This window comes from Ascaphus truei, chromosome 1 (assembly GCF_040206685.1).
Source record: "Ascaphus truei isolate aAscTru1 chromosome 1, aAscTru1.hap1, whole genome shotgun sequence".
NCBI classification, from domain to species: Eukaryota; Metazoa; Chordata; class Amphibia; order Anura; family Ascaphidae; genus Ascaphus; species Ascaphus truei.
The window spans coordinates 266,713,496-266,727,025 of NC_134483.1; the positions used below are offsets into that span (position 1 = coordinate 266,713,496).

Sequence of the window (13,530 nt, forward strand, 5' to 3'; positions counted from 1 at the left end):
AGTGTCTGTATGGAGAAGTGTTTGGTTGTAGGACAGTATGGTTTTGATAACCCTTCTACATTTATTTGTATATTGGTTCATCGTGTGTATATATACTGTGTATATATACACTGGCGACACACTTTATTCGAGCTCGGCTAGTCCCACGAATTCGGGTATACCCGGGTGTATTGAGGTTTGTGACTGTTTTCTGCCCGAGTGCATTGCGTTATTTTCCAGGCAGGGATTGAAGCATTTTATTTCCGCTGGCTGCAATACTGCACAGTATATATATATATACTGCATTACAATTCATGAATTTATGCCATCTGGTAGACACGCGAAGCATTGCAGCCTATTAAATCCTAATCATTATCATTTAACAGATCAGCCGCCCATCAGCCAGGCATGAACCCAGGCTGAGAAGGCAAACGCAACGGGGCTTGTCAGAGGTGAGGAGCGGCGCATTCCAGGTATCTGCCAGGTACATACCGGGTATTTGCTCGAATAAAGTGTGTCGGTGCAGTATATATATATATATAATCAAAAAATAAATAGATGATACCGTTCTGTGGCTAACGAAATGCTTTTATTTGTGCGAGCTTTCGAGATACACTGATCTCTTCTTCCGGCGATGTTACAATGAATGAAGCAAGGATTACTTAAAAACAGTGTCTCTTGGAATGTTATCTGTGCTGGTCCTTCCCCCGATGTGGATGTGTTTTATGGCTAGAGGTGTCAAAGGGTTACTGAAAGCAAGTGAAGAAAGAGTGTGTATGTGTATCAGTGTTAATAAGAATGAATGGAGAGCCCACAGTATAAACAGTGCTCTACACAAGGTGTGTGTGGAGTGAGAGGGGATATAAATGGTGTGGGTGGGTGTGGAAATGTGAGAGTTTGTAGCACAACTAAAAGTGTGTGTGGATACTATGTGGTCCCTATTGGTGTATAGGGATGGAAAAATAAGGAGTATTGGTATGTGTGAGAGACAGCTGTGTGTGCATACATATAGCACAGTATGTACAGACATGGCCTTTAGCGCTCATGGGAAGAGAGTTCGCTAGTGTCAGTAATGACTCATAAAATTTCGATCTCTGTTTAGGCCACTGCTAAGTGTCCCGAACAGTTGCATAAATTTGTATTCATGCAACCGTCTCTCTTTCGGGGTTTTAAGATTACCTTTGAGTATGGCAACCCTCAGATCGTTCATCTTATGGCCAGAGTCAGAGAAATGTTCGCCAACAGGACTGTCTCTTGTTCCGCGTGTGATGCTGTGGCGATGCAGGTTCATTCTCTTGTTTAGCCCCTGTCCTGTCTCACCTATGTAGTAGCAGCCCCCTGGGCATTTCATGCACATGATGAGGTACATGACATTGCTGGAGGAACAGGTGAACCCTCCTCTGATTTTGTATTCCCGATTCTTGTGTGGTATTTGTATTGTGTCCGCTGTGTAGAGCATTGCGCAGGTTTTGCATCTTGGGTCCTGGCATGGTTTTGTCCCGCATTCAGTTGTACTGCTGAATACTTTACTCCTCAACATAATGTTCTTGAGATTATGGGGTTGTCTGTATGATAATAAGGGTGCTTCATGGAAGACCCGTTGCAGTCTTGTATCTTCCTGGAGGATGGGTTGTAGTTTCCTGGCGATCTTGCGTAGGGCTCCTAGGTGTGGGTTATATGTGACCACCAAAGGTACCTTGTCGCTTGTCTCCTTCTGTTTGTATTCAAGGAGATCACTTCTTGGTATTCTGGTGGCTTTGTGAATTTGCTGGTCTACAATTCTGTGGTTATATCCACGGTTTATAAAGTCTGATCTCAAGGCTTTAATCTGCTGGTCTCTGTCTGCTGTGTTGGAGCATATCCGGTTGTATCGTATGGCTTGACTGTAGATGGTTGCATGTTTGGTGTGTGTCGGGTGGAAGCTGTTGTCCCTCAAATAGCTGGCTCTGTCTGTAGGTTTGTGGTATACAGAAGTCTGTAGTTGGTTGTTCTTTATAGTAATGGTGGTGTCTAGAAAATGTACTTCATCCGGGGAATGGGTGAGTTTGAGGTTGATGGTCGGGTGGAAAGTATTGAAGTTGTCATAGAACTGTAGGAGGTCCTGTTCGCCAGAGGTCCAGATCAGGAGGATGTCATCGATGTAGCGAAGGTATGTAAGGGGTTTCAAGTGACAGGTGGACAGAAAGTCACTTTCCAGTTTTGCGCAGAACAGATTGGCATACTGTGGCGCCATCCATATATATATCTGTATATATATACAGTATATATATTCTGTCGCGGCCGAGTTTATTCTTACCTTTACCCGGTCTCGGCCGCGACAGTAACCAGGCGCGTGCCGGGTTGTCCCATGCGCGCGCCGAAGCCTCGGAGGAGCAGTCCTCCGATCAGGGCTTCCCTCTCTCCTCTCCGGGTCCGCCGGGTCCCCCGGAACCCCCCACCGCCGTCCCCCACATCGCGGGACACCAGGGCTCCCTCGGGGAGCCCTGGGCACGCGTGCATGGGGCGCAGGCACCCGATGAAGCGTGATTTGGCTAGCAAGCCGGGACATATCCCGGCTTGCGGAACTAGCCAGCTACGAATAAAACGTGTCGCCAGTGTATATATATAGTTGCATGATGAAGCCACTGTACAAATTCATGGGTGAAGGGTGGGTATCGGGCCTGTGTGGCTTAACCCCTTAATCACCTTTGCGGTTATTATCTGATAAGGTGTTTAAGGGGTTGATATCTGAATGTACTTGCAATGTATTGGCTTTGTATTTGCTATGTATGTTGTGGGCAAGACAAGGATGTTGCTGGCAACGGACACTTCGTATTGATGAGGTCAGTAGTACTTTATTTATTTGAATATGCTAGTTAATGTTTTTAATAATGGGCAATTAATCTATAATCCATATCTGGATAATAGTTATTTTGCACATTATTGTACTGTAGGTGTTGGGGGGGAGGGTGTATGTATTGAATGTATAGGCCAGGTTTATTTTTTTTACATTCAGGGTTTGTTCCGTGGTTCTGCGTGGGACCTCTGGAGACCACCTGCGGGTATCCTCGGGTATCCCAAGGGTATCAGGCTGGTGGTTCCACGGGTGACACATGCGTGGATGAAGTGGGGGTCTCACATCTGTGGGGGCACCGCCGACCCGTAGTCTGCGGGGATGACGATGTGTGGTCCCACTTCTGTGGGGGCACCGCCGACCCGTAGGTGCGGGGATGATGATGTGTGGTCCCACTTCTGTGGGGGCACCGCGGACCCGTAGTGAGCACCCGTGAGTTCCCCAGACCCCCGAGGGAACCACCCGAGGCCCCGCAGACACCTGTGGGTCTGACCCGGGGCTCCCAGATATCCGCGGGCCTACCGTGGGGACCCAATTGTGGCCCACGGTGGCCCAAGGAGACCACCTGGGGGCCATGGTGCTGGCGGGATCCACCAGCAGGCCTCCAGAACCTGTGTAAAAAGGGCTGCTGGTAAACTGTAGGTCTGTCCAGGTGCCCCGCCAGCCCACCGGGGACTCGCGTGGGGCTGCGTTATGAACCCTGTATGTAAAAGGATAAATCTTGGATTTATGGGGGGGCACAGGTGGTGGGTAATGTATTTAATAAATATAATGCTGTTTATTGTGGGTCACTGTACTGTTTTTATTGTGGGTACTGGGGGTGGGGGGTGGGGTGCTTCCACAACGGTACGTGGGTAGGCCTCCCTTGTGGATACTGGGTGGTTAGGCCTCACAGGGGGGGGGGGTTAGTGTGGGAGGGTATGTAGGCATCCAGAGTGGTGGGTGAGGGTGGGTTAACCCCTTAATGACTGTAGCGGTTAATAACCACTATGGTGATTAAGGGGTTAGGGTACATTACTTTGTATGTTTTCATTTTTGTCTCTTTTTTGCAGCAGCGGAGGGGCCATGTGCAGGTGGGTAGTGGGTAGTGGGTGTGGGTGTGGTTATTTACACGGGATCCCCCTCCCCACATTTACATACAGTACACTGCACTCAAAGAAAACACAGGCCAGGCAGATTTAACTGACACAATAGGGGGAGGGGGGCTTACACAGATTAGTCAAAGCAGGGAAGTTTAGCAGACACAATAGGGGGAGGGGTTTTTACATAGATTACAGTGAAGGCAGGGAAGCTTCACACACAATAGGGGGAGGGGTTTTTACATAGATTACAGTGAAGGCAGGGAAGTTTAAAACACACAATAGGGGGAGGGTTTTTTACATAGATTACAGTGAAGGCAGGGAGGTTTAAAACACACATTAAAAATATGTATGTAATGTATTTATTGTTTATTCTGCCTTAACCCTTCATTGCCTTAGCGGCTATACGCTATGGTAATGAAGCAGCATTTCTGTATTTTTAATAATATTGTGCCGGAGCAGGGGGTTCCCTGAGCATTAATTTCTGGCTCAGGGAACCCCCTGCTCACTGTACAATATTATTAAAATACAGAAATGCTGCTTCATTACCATAGCACATAGCCGCTATGGTAAAGAACGATTCTTTATTGATGTGTGTGTTTTATTTATACAGTACATGTGCAGAGGGTCTCCGGAGCAGAACCGCTGTAGTTTTAGGTCCGGGGACCCCCTGCTCCCCGCGATACAGGCCCCTTTAGGGGGTGCCGGTATCCCTCTGCTTGGTTTACAGGCCGCGGTCACGTGATCGGGACCTTGAAACGCAGAGGGATACCGGCACCTCATAAAAGGGGCTGTATCTCGGGGAGCAGGGGTCCCCCGACCTGAAACCAACGTGGTTAAGCTCCGGAGACCCCCTGCACATCTACACTATAAATAAAAATGTATTTCAAATGTATTTATTTATAGTCATTTATTTATTTATTTATGTAGATTGATTTATTTATTTTTTGGCGGCTGCTGTGTGTGAGTTTTTTTTTATTGTGGGTAGTGGGGGTGGGTGAAGGGGGTATTAGCCCCAACGGTGGTTGTTTAGGGCTTGCGGGGGGTAGCGGGAGGGCTAAACCCCTTCATGACCGTAGCGGTATTAACTGCTACGGTCGTGAAGGGGTTAAGTGCACCCGCAACCCCCCCGCAAGTCCTAAACTCACACCAAGGGCCAAATACCCCCTTCACCCACCCCCGCTACCCACAATAAAGCGGGCACGGTGGGTTAACCCCTTCATTGCCTTAGCGGCTATACGCTACGGTAATGAAGCAGCATTTCTGTATTTTTAATAATATTGTGCAGGAGCAGGGGGTTCCCTGAGCATTAATTTCTGGCTCAGGGAACCCCCTGCTCACTGTACAATATTATTAAAAATACATTCATGCTGCTTCGTTAACATAGCACATAGCCGCTAAGGTAAGGAACGAGTGTTTATTTATATATGTGTTTTTTTTATACTGTACATGTGCAGAGGGTCTCCGGAGCAGAACCGCTGTGGTTTTAGGTCCGGGGACCCCCTGCTCCCCGAGATACAGGCCCCTTTAGGGGGTGCCGGTATCCCTCTGCTTGGTTTACAGGTCGCGGTCACGTGATCGGGACCTTGAAACGCAGAGGGATACCGGCACCTCACAAAGGGGGCTGTATCTCGGGGAGCAGGGGGTCCCCCGACCTGAAACCAACGCGGTTCAGCTCCGGAGACCCCCTGCACATCTACACTATAAATAAAAATGTATTTTAAATCATTTTTAATGTGCCGATGTTTGCGCAGAGAGAGCAGCGGTTCTCTCTCTGCTGCAAACACATCTCGCCCCCGCCGGCCCATAGTATCATTAATGTGCATATACAGTACTGTATGTGTACAATACTGTATGTTAGGGGTTATAGGGGTTGTTGTTATACAGTATATATATATATATATATATATATATATATATATATATATATACTGTACAGTATATATATAAACTGCATTACAATTCATGATTTTATGCCATCTGACGGACACGCGAAGCATTGCAGCCTAATAAATCCTGAACCATTTTAAATTAACACATCAGCCGCGCGTGAGCCGGGCATCACCCCTGGCTTGGAACGCGGCATGCTCCAGGTGAACAGTGTCACATTCCAGGAACCTGCCAGGTACAAACCGGTGATTTGTTCGAATAAAGTCTGCCGCAGCAGTATATATATATAAATAAGTATCAACTGCCAAATGAAGGATTACAGTATGTTGCTTTTTTTCTGTAATTGTATCATGAAAAAACTAATTTGATATGCAAAGGTTATTTATAAATGCTGTGCACTTGATGAAGGGGCTTAGTCTTAAAAACGCTGTGCATCCCTTTATCACTGCACTTTAATGTAATAATAAGTATTTAATGATGAGAATAATTCTGTAAAAATTATTTTTTTTCAGCATGAGTGCCACGGAGAACCAATAACAAGCAATTACCAATAGATTAACCTATACTCCATGGCATAAATCCACAAAAGGGTGTTAAGTTTTAGCACGCATTTAATACCATTGTGAGTAAAGACATACTAAATCTTAGCACCCTTTTGTGGATCTGGGTACTTATGGTGAGAGACCCATTAAATATACTAATGAACATTTTTTTAAATATATATTTTATATATTTAAGGTATCTTGAGTGTGCTCTTAGGCATCTCCCCATGTGGAGTATACATTTATCTATTTGGGAGACATACACTTCAATTGGCTGTGTCCTAAATTAGCCTCTAAAGCCAGGGTCGGAATGGCAGTAAAGCCAGAGATACTGCACCGACACACTTTATTCGAGCAAATACCCAGTATGTACCTGGCAGATACCTGGAATGCGCCGCTCCTCACCTCTGACAAGCCCCGTTGCGTTTGCCTTCTCAGCCTGGGTTCATGCCTGGCTGATGGGCGGCTGATCTGTTAAATGATAATGATTAGGATTTAATAGGCTGCAATGCTTCGCGTGTCTACCAGATGGCATAAATTCATGAATTGTAATGCAGTATATATATATATACTGTGCAGTATTGCAGCCAGCGGAAATAAAATGCTTCAATCCCTGCCTGGAAAATAACGCAATGCACTCGGGCAGAAAACAGTCACAAACCTCAATACACCCGGGTATACCCGAATTCGTGGGACTAGCCGAGCTTGAATAAAGTGTGTCGCCAGTGTAGGTATGACTTAAATAATTGAGCTATTTCTCAGCTTTAACTTAGCTTAGTAAATATATAATGAAGATAATTTAGGCTGTAATGAGCTATTTTGCATAGTGTGTTATTTAGAATAACAGCAGTTATAAATAACACCATGCTTTTACAGGAGTCAAGTCCCATTTTTTGCATAGTAAATAATGTGTTATGATTAATGGGTGTCAACTTCAACTTTAATGTCACGCTAAGAAGGCTAACAGAGCTCTGTAAATCTAGCTCTGAGTTTTTTTAGTATTCATATCAAGTGTGAGCACATTTATATGTCAGACAGGTGCTTCCACTGTATGCTAGGAGATAATGGTAAAAAGCAGGGTTGTAGACTTGTCTAAGACATGTGAATGTGCTCACAAGTGATATTATTTGTTGTATGCTGTACGGTGGAGGGTTGTCACGTTTTTTTTTTACCCAGCATACAGTAACTTATTTAAGGTTTAGTATTCATAGAAACAGAATTTGAAGGCAGAAAATAACCCCTTGGTTCACCAACTGTAGTGTTTGATCCCCGGCTTTCAAAAACACAAGACAACTACAACTGCTCTCTTCAAAACTTAATCTTAGTCTTCATCCAAAGTGCAGGCTACTTAGCACGTGCCGAAACAAACACTAGGATGGCAATGGAGTAGTGTATAGTGTGTGCGCGCTAGCGCGTGCACATGAGCTACCGGGAGAGAGGCGCTTCGCAATACAAATAAGTTTGTTTTGCAAGTGCGACGCCGGGTGGGGAGGAGGAGCGCGGAACCTAGCACTTCCTACAATGGACAAAGCCTTAAGAAGCCTAGTTTGAAACTAGAATTCAGAGCAATGGGTGGAGATTGGTATGTCTACATACTTTATTTGATTTTCATCTGTACAGCAAACTACACCATGCAAAATGCAAACCATGATTAGAATTGAGAGGGAAAGATGGACAATGCAAGCATTTATATATGTATATAGTTATTCTCTTTTATAAAAAAAAGTACATTACACTGATGGACTTGCTTATTCGAAATAAAAATCTATTTTAATTACTCTTACCATATTGTACCAAGCACTAACAATCAATTTTTCTTCTTGATCTCTCTGTGTCTTCGATTTCTCATATTCTTTCTAACAGAAAGTATGTTGACAAATTAGAAAAGGCAATGATTAGCAGATAAAACAAACCAAATGAAACAAACAAAACATTAAGTAAATAATTTAACAATGCAATTGTCATCCTTTAATAAATATAACAATGCTGACAGCAAATGGCTGCTTCTGTATCTTTGGAAATTAAACACTAATCCCTTTTCTTACGAGTTTCCGAACGGGGAAAAGTTCAATTGTCTCCATAACATTAGCCTGCTCTAACATAATGAGCGAGCCAATAAAGGGTACTGTACAAGAGGGTTTTTTCCACCTGTGCACTAAAAACCCTTCATCTGAAATGTGCTAAAATCTTTCCCCCATTTATCTCTTTTCCAAGTAAATATTCCGCTATAACTCAATCAACCTATCAACTTTTTAGGAACACCTCAGGGCGGAGGAGAACGCCCAGGGTGGTCTAAATGCTCACCATAAAGTCACTTATGTAAGTGCATTACTTTATGTTTTTTTAAATAAAAGCAATATTATACTATTTTTGCTTTTTCCTTTCTATATGTTGATTTTCCCTCCCTTCCCATGGGATAATACCTGTGTAAACACGGAGTACCTGTTTGGAGAAAAGTTGGTAACTTATAACACCCACACTGCCTGATCATCACGTCTAATATGTGAGTGTAAAATCTATAGAGTCTTCATCAATACTCTATTTGTTGAACCAGACAATATTGCACTATTGGGTGTCTTTATTCTCTTCCATGTCCTGATTAAATTTGCGCACCTGCTGTTCTTCATCATATATATATATATAGACAAACCAACAAATATGACTCCAGCACTCCTCACGTATATTAAGCGTCAGTAGGCGTCAGTAGGTTGGGTGAACAGTGCACAGGGGAAAACAAACAACAGCAAAATTGTAAAGAACTGGTAAGCAACAGGCCCAAGAGGGGCCAGTAGACCAGTAAAGTCCACTGTATAACAGCACTCAATCACACTACATAGTTACGTAATCTAATGTGTCTAATACAGAATAAAGCGCAGAGCTCAGAAAACCCAACAATGTAATAATATGATGTAAATAATATAAAAACTATTATAATAGTAATGTAACATTAAAATAAAGGGTATTAAAAAAACTCCCTAGGGCAGATGATGGGCTTCAAAAATGGATGCTCAAAAAAGGTACTAATGTACCTAAGCCCTATATGAGGGTAATGACAAGGCTGGGTAACCTGACCAAAAATAGGCGTTTGAGCCTACTAGGAGGAAGGGAGCTCCTAAACAAACCCCCCCTCCCACGACCACTCTACAATTGATACTATATTAAAGGAGTAACACGAATGTCCTTACTAAAAGTAAGTGGATCGGACATGTGGTGACCAAAAATCAGACATATGGTAAACTAAGGCCAAATGGCAATAGATGGAAATACTAGCAGTCTGTGGTAGGTGAAATCCTGTAATGCAGCAGCAGTGAGTAACTGGATAGTGAGTACTCACTAAGGACTCAACCAGCACCCCCCCCACCCTTTAGTAATTAAAAAGCATATACAAGGAAGATGAAAGTCCCAACCACTATAGTGTCTAATGGTATAGCATATGAGAGGGTGTAACACTGAGATATGTTAAGTGTAATGAGGGGAGCACTAGAAGGGTGATATTATCCCTACTGTGTATACCCTTATGAAAACATAAAGACAGCTTTGAGGTGACTAACGACTTGCTGTACTGAAGTCATGCAGGATGTGCTGGTAGGTACACAATCGCATTGGTTACAACAACAGTGCAATTTGGTCGAAGGCACTGACGGCTAGAGATAGAGTGCTAACAGTGGCACTTAGATGCCCATTGGAGTTGGATGCAGTGATCCTGACGGCCGTTACGCAGAGGTGCTTCTTCAAGGGATGTGATTGACAGTCATTCGTTCTCTGTCATTTAAGTGCGCTTAGAGGGGGCTCGACGGAGCGTCCTCCAATAGATGTGTTTAGGGGCGGAGCCATGATAATGTCACGGCCCCAAACCTTGGCCCGATGCTGCTGCGTGTTTGGTTATTAAATAGACCAATCACTATGCAGCAGTGTCTTAGCCTGTAGTTTGAAAAGCGCAATACAGTCCAATAGCTGGACTTAATACGAGTCAGGACATAGGCACTAAGGAATGTCACAATGATTTAGAACAAATGACATAGTGAGATCCTGGAGAACACAAGATACATCAATATAAAAAAATGCACAAGGCACTTGGGACCATTGAAGGTGAGAAGGAATATTTAAAAGCAATAAAGTGACAAATGGATAATACAGTAGACCAAATTACAGGAATGGGCTGAAGAGAAACCCCTCATTTAGACCTTTAGAAGACAGGCTCTATAGGTCATACAGTAGATCCACCTGCACTCCCTCTGCAGGGGGATCCTGTCCCAATTGCCCTGTCTTTGTCCCATCCTGAGGTGGTCTATGCCAAAGAATTTCAGGACTTGCATGTTGCCTTCATGTGCCTTTCTATTGGCGTTTCCAGATGATTCCGAAAGGACCACACGTGTTCAAGGACCCGACGTCTTAATTGACGGCGGGTCTTGCCCAGATATTTCTTGCCACAATCACATGAGGCCATATAAATGACCCCTGCGGTTGTGCAATTTATAAAGGTTTTGATAGTGTATTCTTTGGATATTCCAGTTATGGAATTTCTTGGTAGGCAACATGAATGCACAAGCCCTACACTTCCCGCATTTGAAAAATCCATTGGGTATGTTCGTCAGTCACGTATTAGAAACAGGTTTTGTATAGTGACTATGGACGAGAAAAACTTTTATATTCCTCAACCTCCTGCTTACTAATTGGTCCAGGTTTAAGAACCGGACATAAATCCTCAACAGCAAGCAGGAGGTGCCAATGTCTGATGTTTGATATCGGAGGCCACCGTCTATTTTAATTCCCAACAAATCTAATGATTTTAGACTGTTTGGGAACTAGTTTGTTGGATCGTAGCATATCCTGTCTGAGTAAGCAAAGCTTGATTGAAGACTCGCTTTATGCGGGACAAGCTGTATCCCCTCTCCAAGAAGCGTAAGTTTAACTCCGAGGACTGTTGTTTAAAAACCTCTACCGTGGTGCAGTTCCTGCGTAACCGCAGGAACTGCCCAACGGGAATATTACGCATCAAGTGTGGTGGATGGTGTGCAGTGAATTGTAAGAGGCTGTTTGTGGCCTTCTCCTTCCTGTACGTTTTTGTTTGTAGAGTGCCAGCCACGTCTCTATAAATTGTGATATCCAGGAAGTTGATGGAATCCTCTTGAATATCACTCGTTAACTTGAGGTTCAGCTCGTTGCAGTTGAGAACCTGAATGATTTCCTGCAATGACCCCCTTGGGCCATGCTGTAGAATGAGTATGTCATCAATATAGCGACCATAAAAGTGTGTACACATCCATATCACCAGCGAAAACTAAGGTTTTGTCCCACCAGCCAAGGTAAAGGTTTGCATACGTAGGTGCACAGATGGTGCCCATTGCAGTTCCTTGAAGCTGGTGGAAGATTTTGTTGTTGAAAAGAAAGTAGTTCATTGTTAGAACAAAATCGAGCAATGACAATACAAACAAATTATTAGTTTTGAAAAATGAGTGGCTTTCGAGTCTAGATAATATTTGATTGCTCTCTTTCCTGCCTGGTGTGAAATACTCGTGTATAATGATTCAATGTCTAGCCCCACGAGCAGGGTGTCTTTGTCGACTACAATGCCGCCTAGCCTACAGAGGACATCTTCGTGTCTTGTAAAAAAGAGGGCAGGGTGACAACGAATGTTCTTAAACTATTGTCCATATAGGTACTCGTGTTAGTTGTCAAGTTCCCAATCCTTGAGACCATCTGTCGTTCAGGGGGTGTGGTCACACCTTTATGTACCTTTGGTAGGTAATAAAATGAGGCAAGACTCATAGCCCCTGAGGAAGTGAGAGATCTTCACGAAATGTGTAGGGTGAACCAGCGAGTCTGTGATGATTGTGTAAATTCCCAGCGGCCATCTTGGTGGGGACATCACCACTAAGGGTAGGCGCTGAGGTGTAGGAGATAGGCGAAGTGAGCATAGCATATAAGTGCAATTGTTTATCACTTTTATTTTTGTTCTATTTTTGTGGAATACCTTGTATACACTATGAGAGTTGTCTCTGTGTGCTCTTCTATTTTTAGTTGAAGTGGATTTACAGACGTTTTGGGATATCTCTCTGAAGAAAGCAGCACCAGGACTTCTCCTAAACCTATGATTGTTCCCTATTGAAACTGGACATTTTTTAATATGATATATAGTTTATTTTTCATGATATGATTATGCCAGGACTTTATTCTCTCTGTTGTCTTATATGTCTCTATACTGCTCCGACACAGCTAATTCTAACAAAAGCCGCACGGCAGGATGCGTGCTGGCAGCGTGGAGAAGCGGCCCGTCCGCGCGTCACGGTGACGTCACAGTCACGTGCGCGCCCGGCTTCCCTGGCTTCCCCGACTCACCTGAAGGTTTGAAGTGAGGTAAGCGGGGGAGCGGGGAAGCAGAGGGGCACAGCAGGAGCAGCTAGGGGGTCGGGAAGGGACATAAAAATGCGCGTGGATTGGAGGGGGGGCATGGAGGGGATGCGGCTGGCGCGCTGTCTATTCTCAGCGCCAGCCGGAGTAAGTCCCGGTCAACCGGCGGCTTTGTTAGAATAAGGTTTGTCGGAGAAGTTCCTGACTCAGTTGTTTTTATGCTTTTTTTACTTTTATTATTTCAATGTTTTATTTTGTCCTCATTTTGTTTTATGGTTGAACGCTTATGGGATTATATATTTATCTATATATATATAATACCGAGTTAAGTTATGGTGAGTAAAAAAAGTGACAAAAACTCTCCACAGGAAAGCAAATATGCAAATACAACTGTATGCTCACCTGCATGTCTTAGGCAGGTCTGCAACCCCGCCTTTCCCCATTATCACCCAGCATACAGCACTTCCACTGCAGCAAGGGATTCTGGGAAATGACATGCAAATGAGCACACAGTGTCACTTTTTGCCTCAATAACCATTTTTAACATGGTTCCCTATAGGCTTAAGCTTGCTGCATGGTCACAGCTTTGAGCACAGCCAGGGTATAGGGAACCATGTTAAAAATGGTTATTGAGGCAAAAAGTGACACTGTGTGCTCATTTGCATGTCATTTCCCAGAATCCCTTGCTGCAGTGGAAGTGCTGTATGCTGGGTGATAATGGGGAAAGGCGGGGTTGCAGACCTGCCTAAGACATGCAGATGAGCATACAGCTATATTTGCATATTTGCTTTTCTGTGGAGGGTTTTTGTCACTTTTTTTACTCACCATAACTTAACTCAGTATTATGGTTTGGCCT

General features: G+C 44.0%; 1 protein-coding gene across 2 annotated transcripts in view; it reads right to left on the reverse strand.

Moving 5' to 3' along the window:
- HOOK3 (hook microtubule tethering protein 3) overlaps positions 1–13,530 on the reverse strand; it is a 727,656-nt gene that overhangs the window by 4,899 nt on the left and 709,227 nt on the right. For both annotated transcript variants that reach the window (XM_075603879.1, XM_075603871.1), the window contains one exon: positions 8,108–8,179. In XM_075603879.1, coding sequence (XP_075459994.1) covers positions 8,108–8,179 — 72 coding nt within the window. The remainder of the gene's footprint in view (positions 1–8,107; positions 8,180–13,530) is intronic.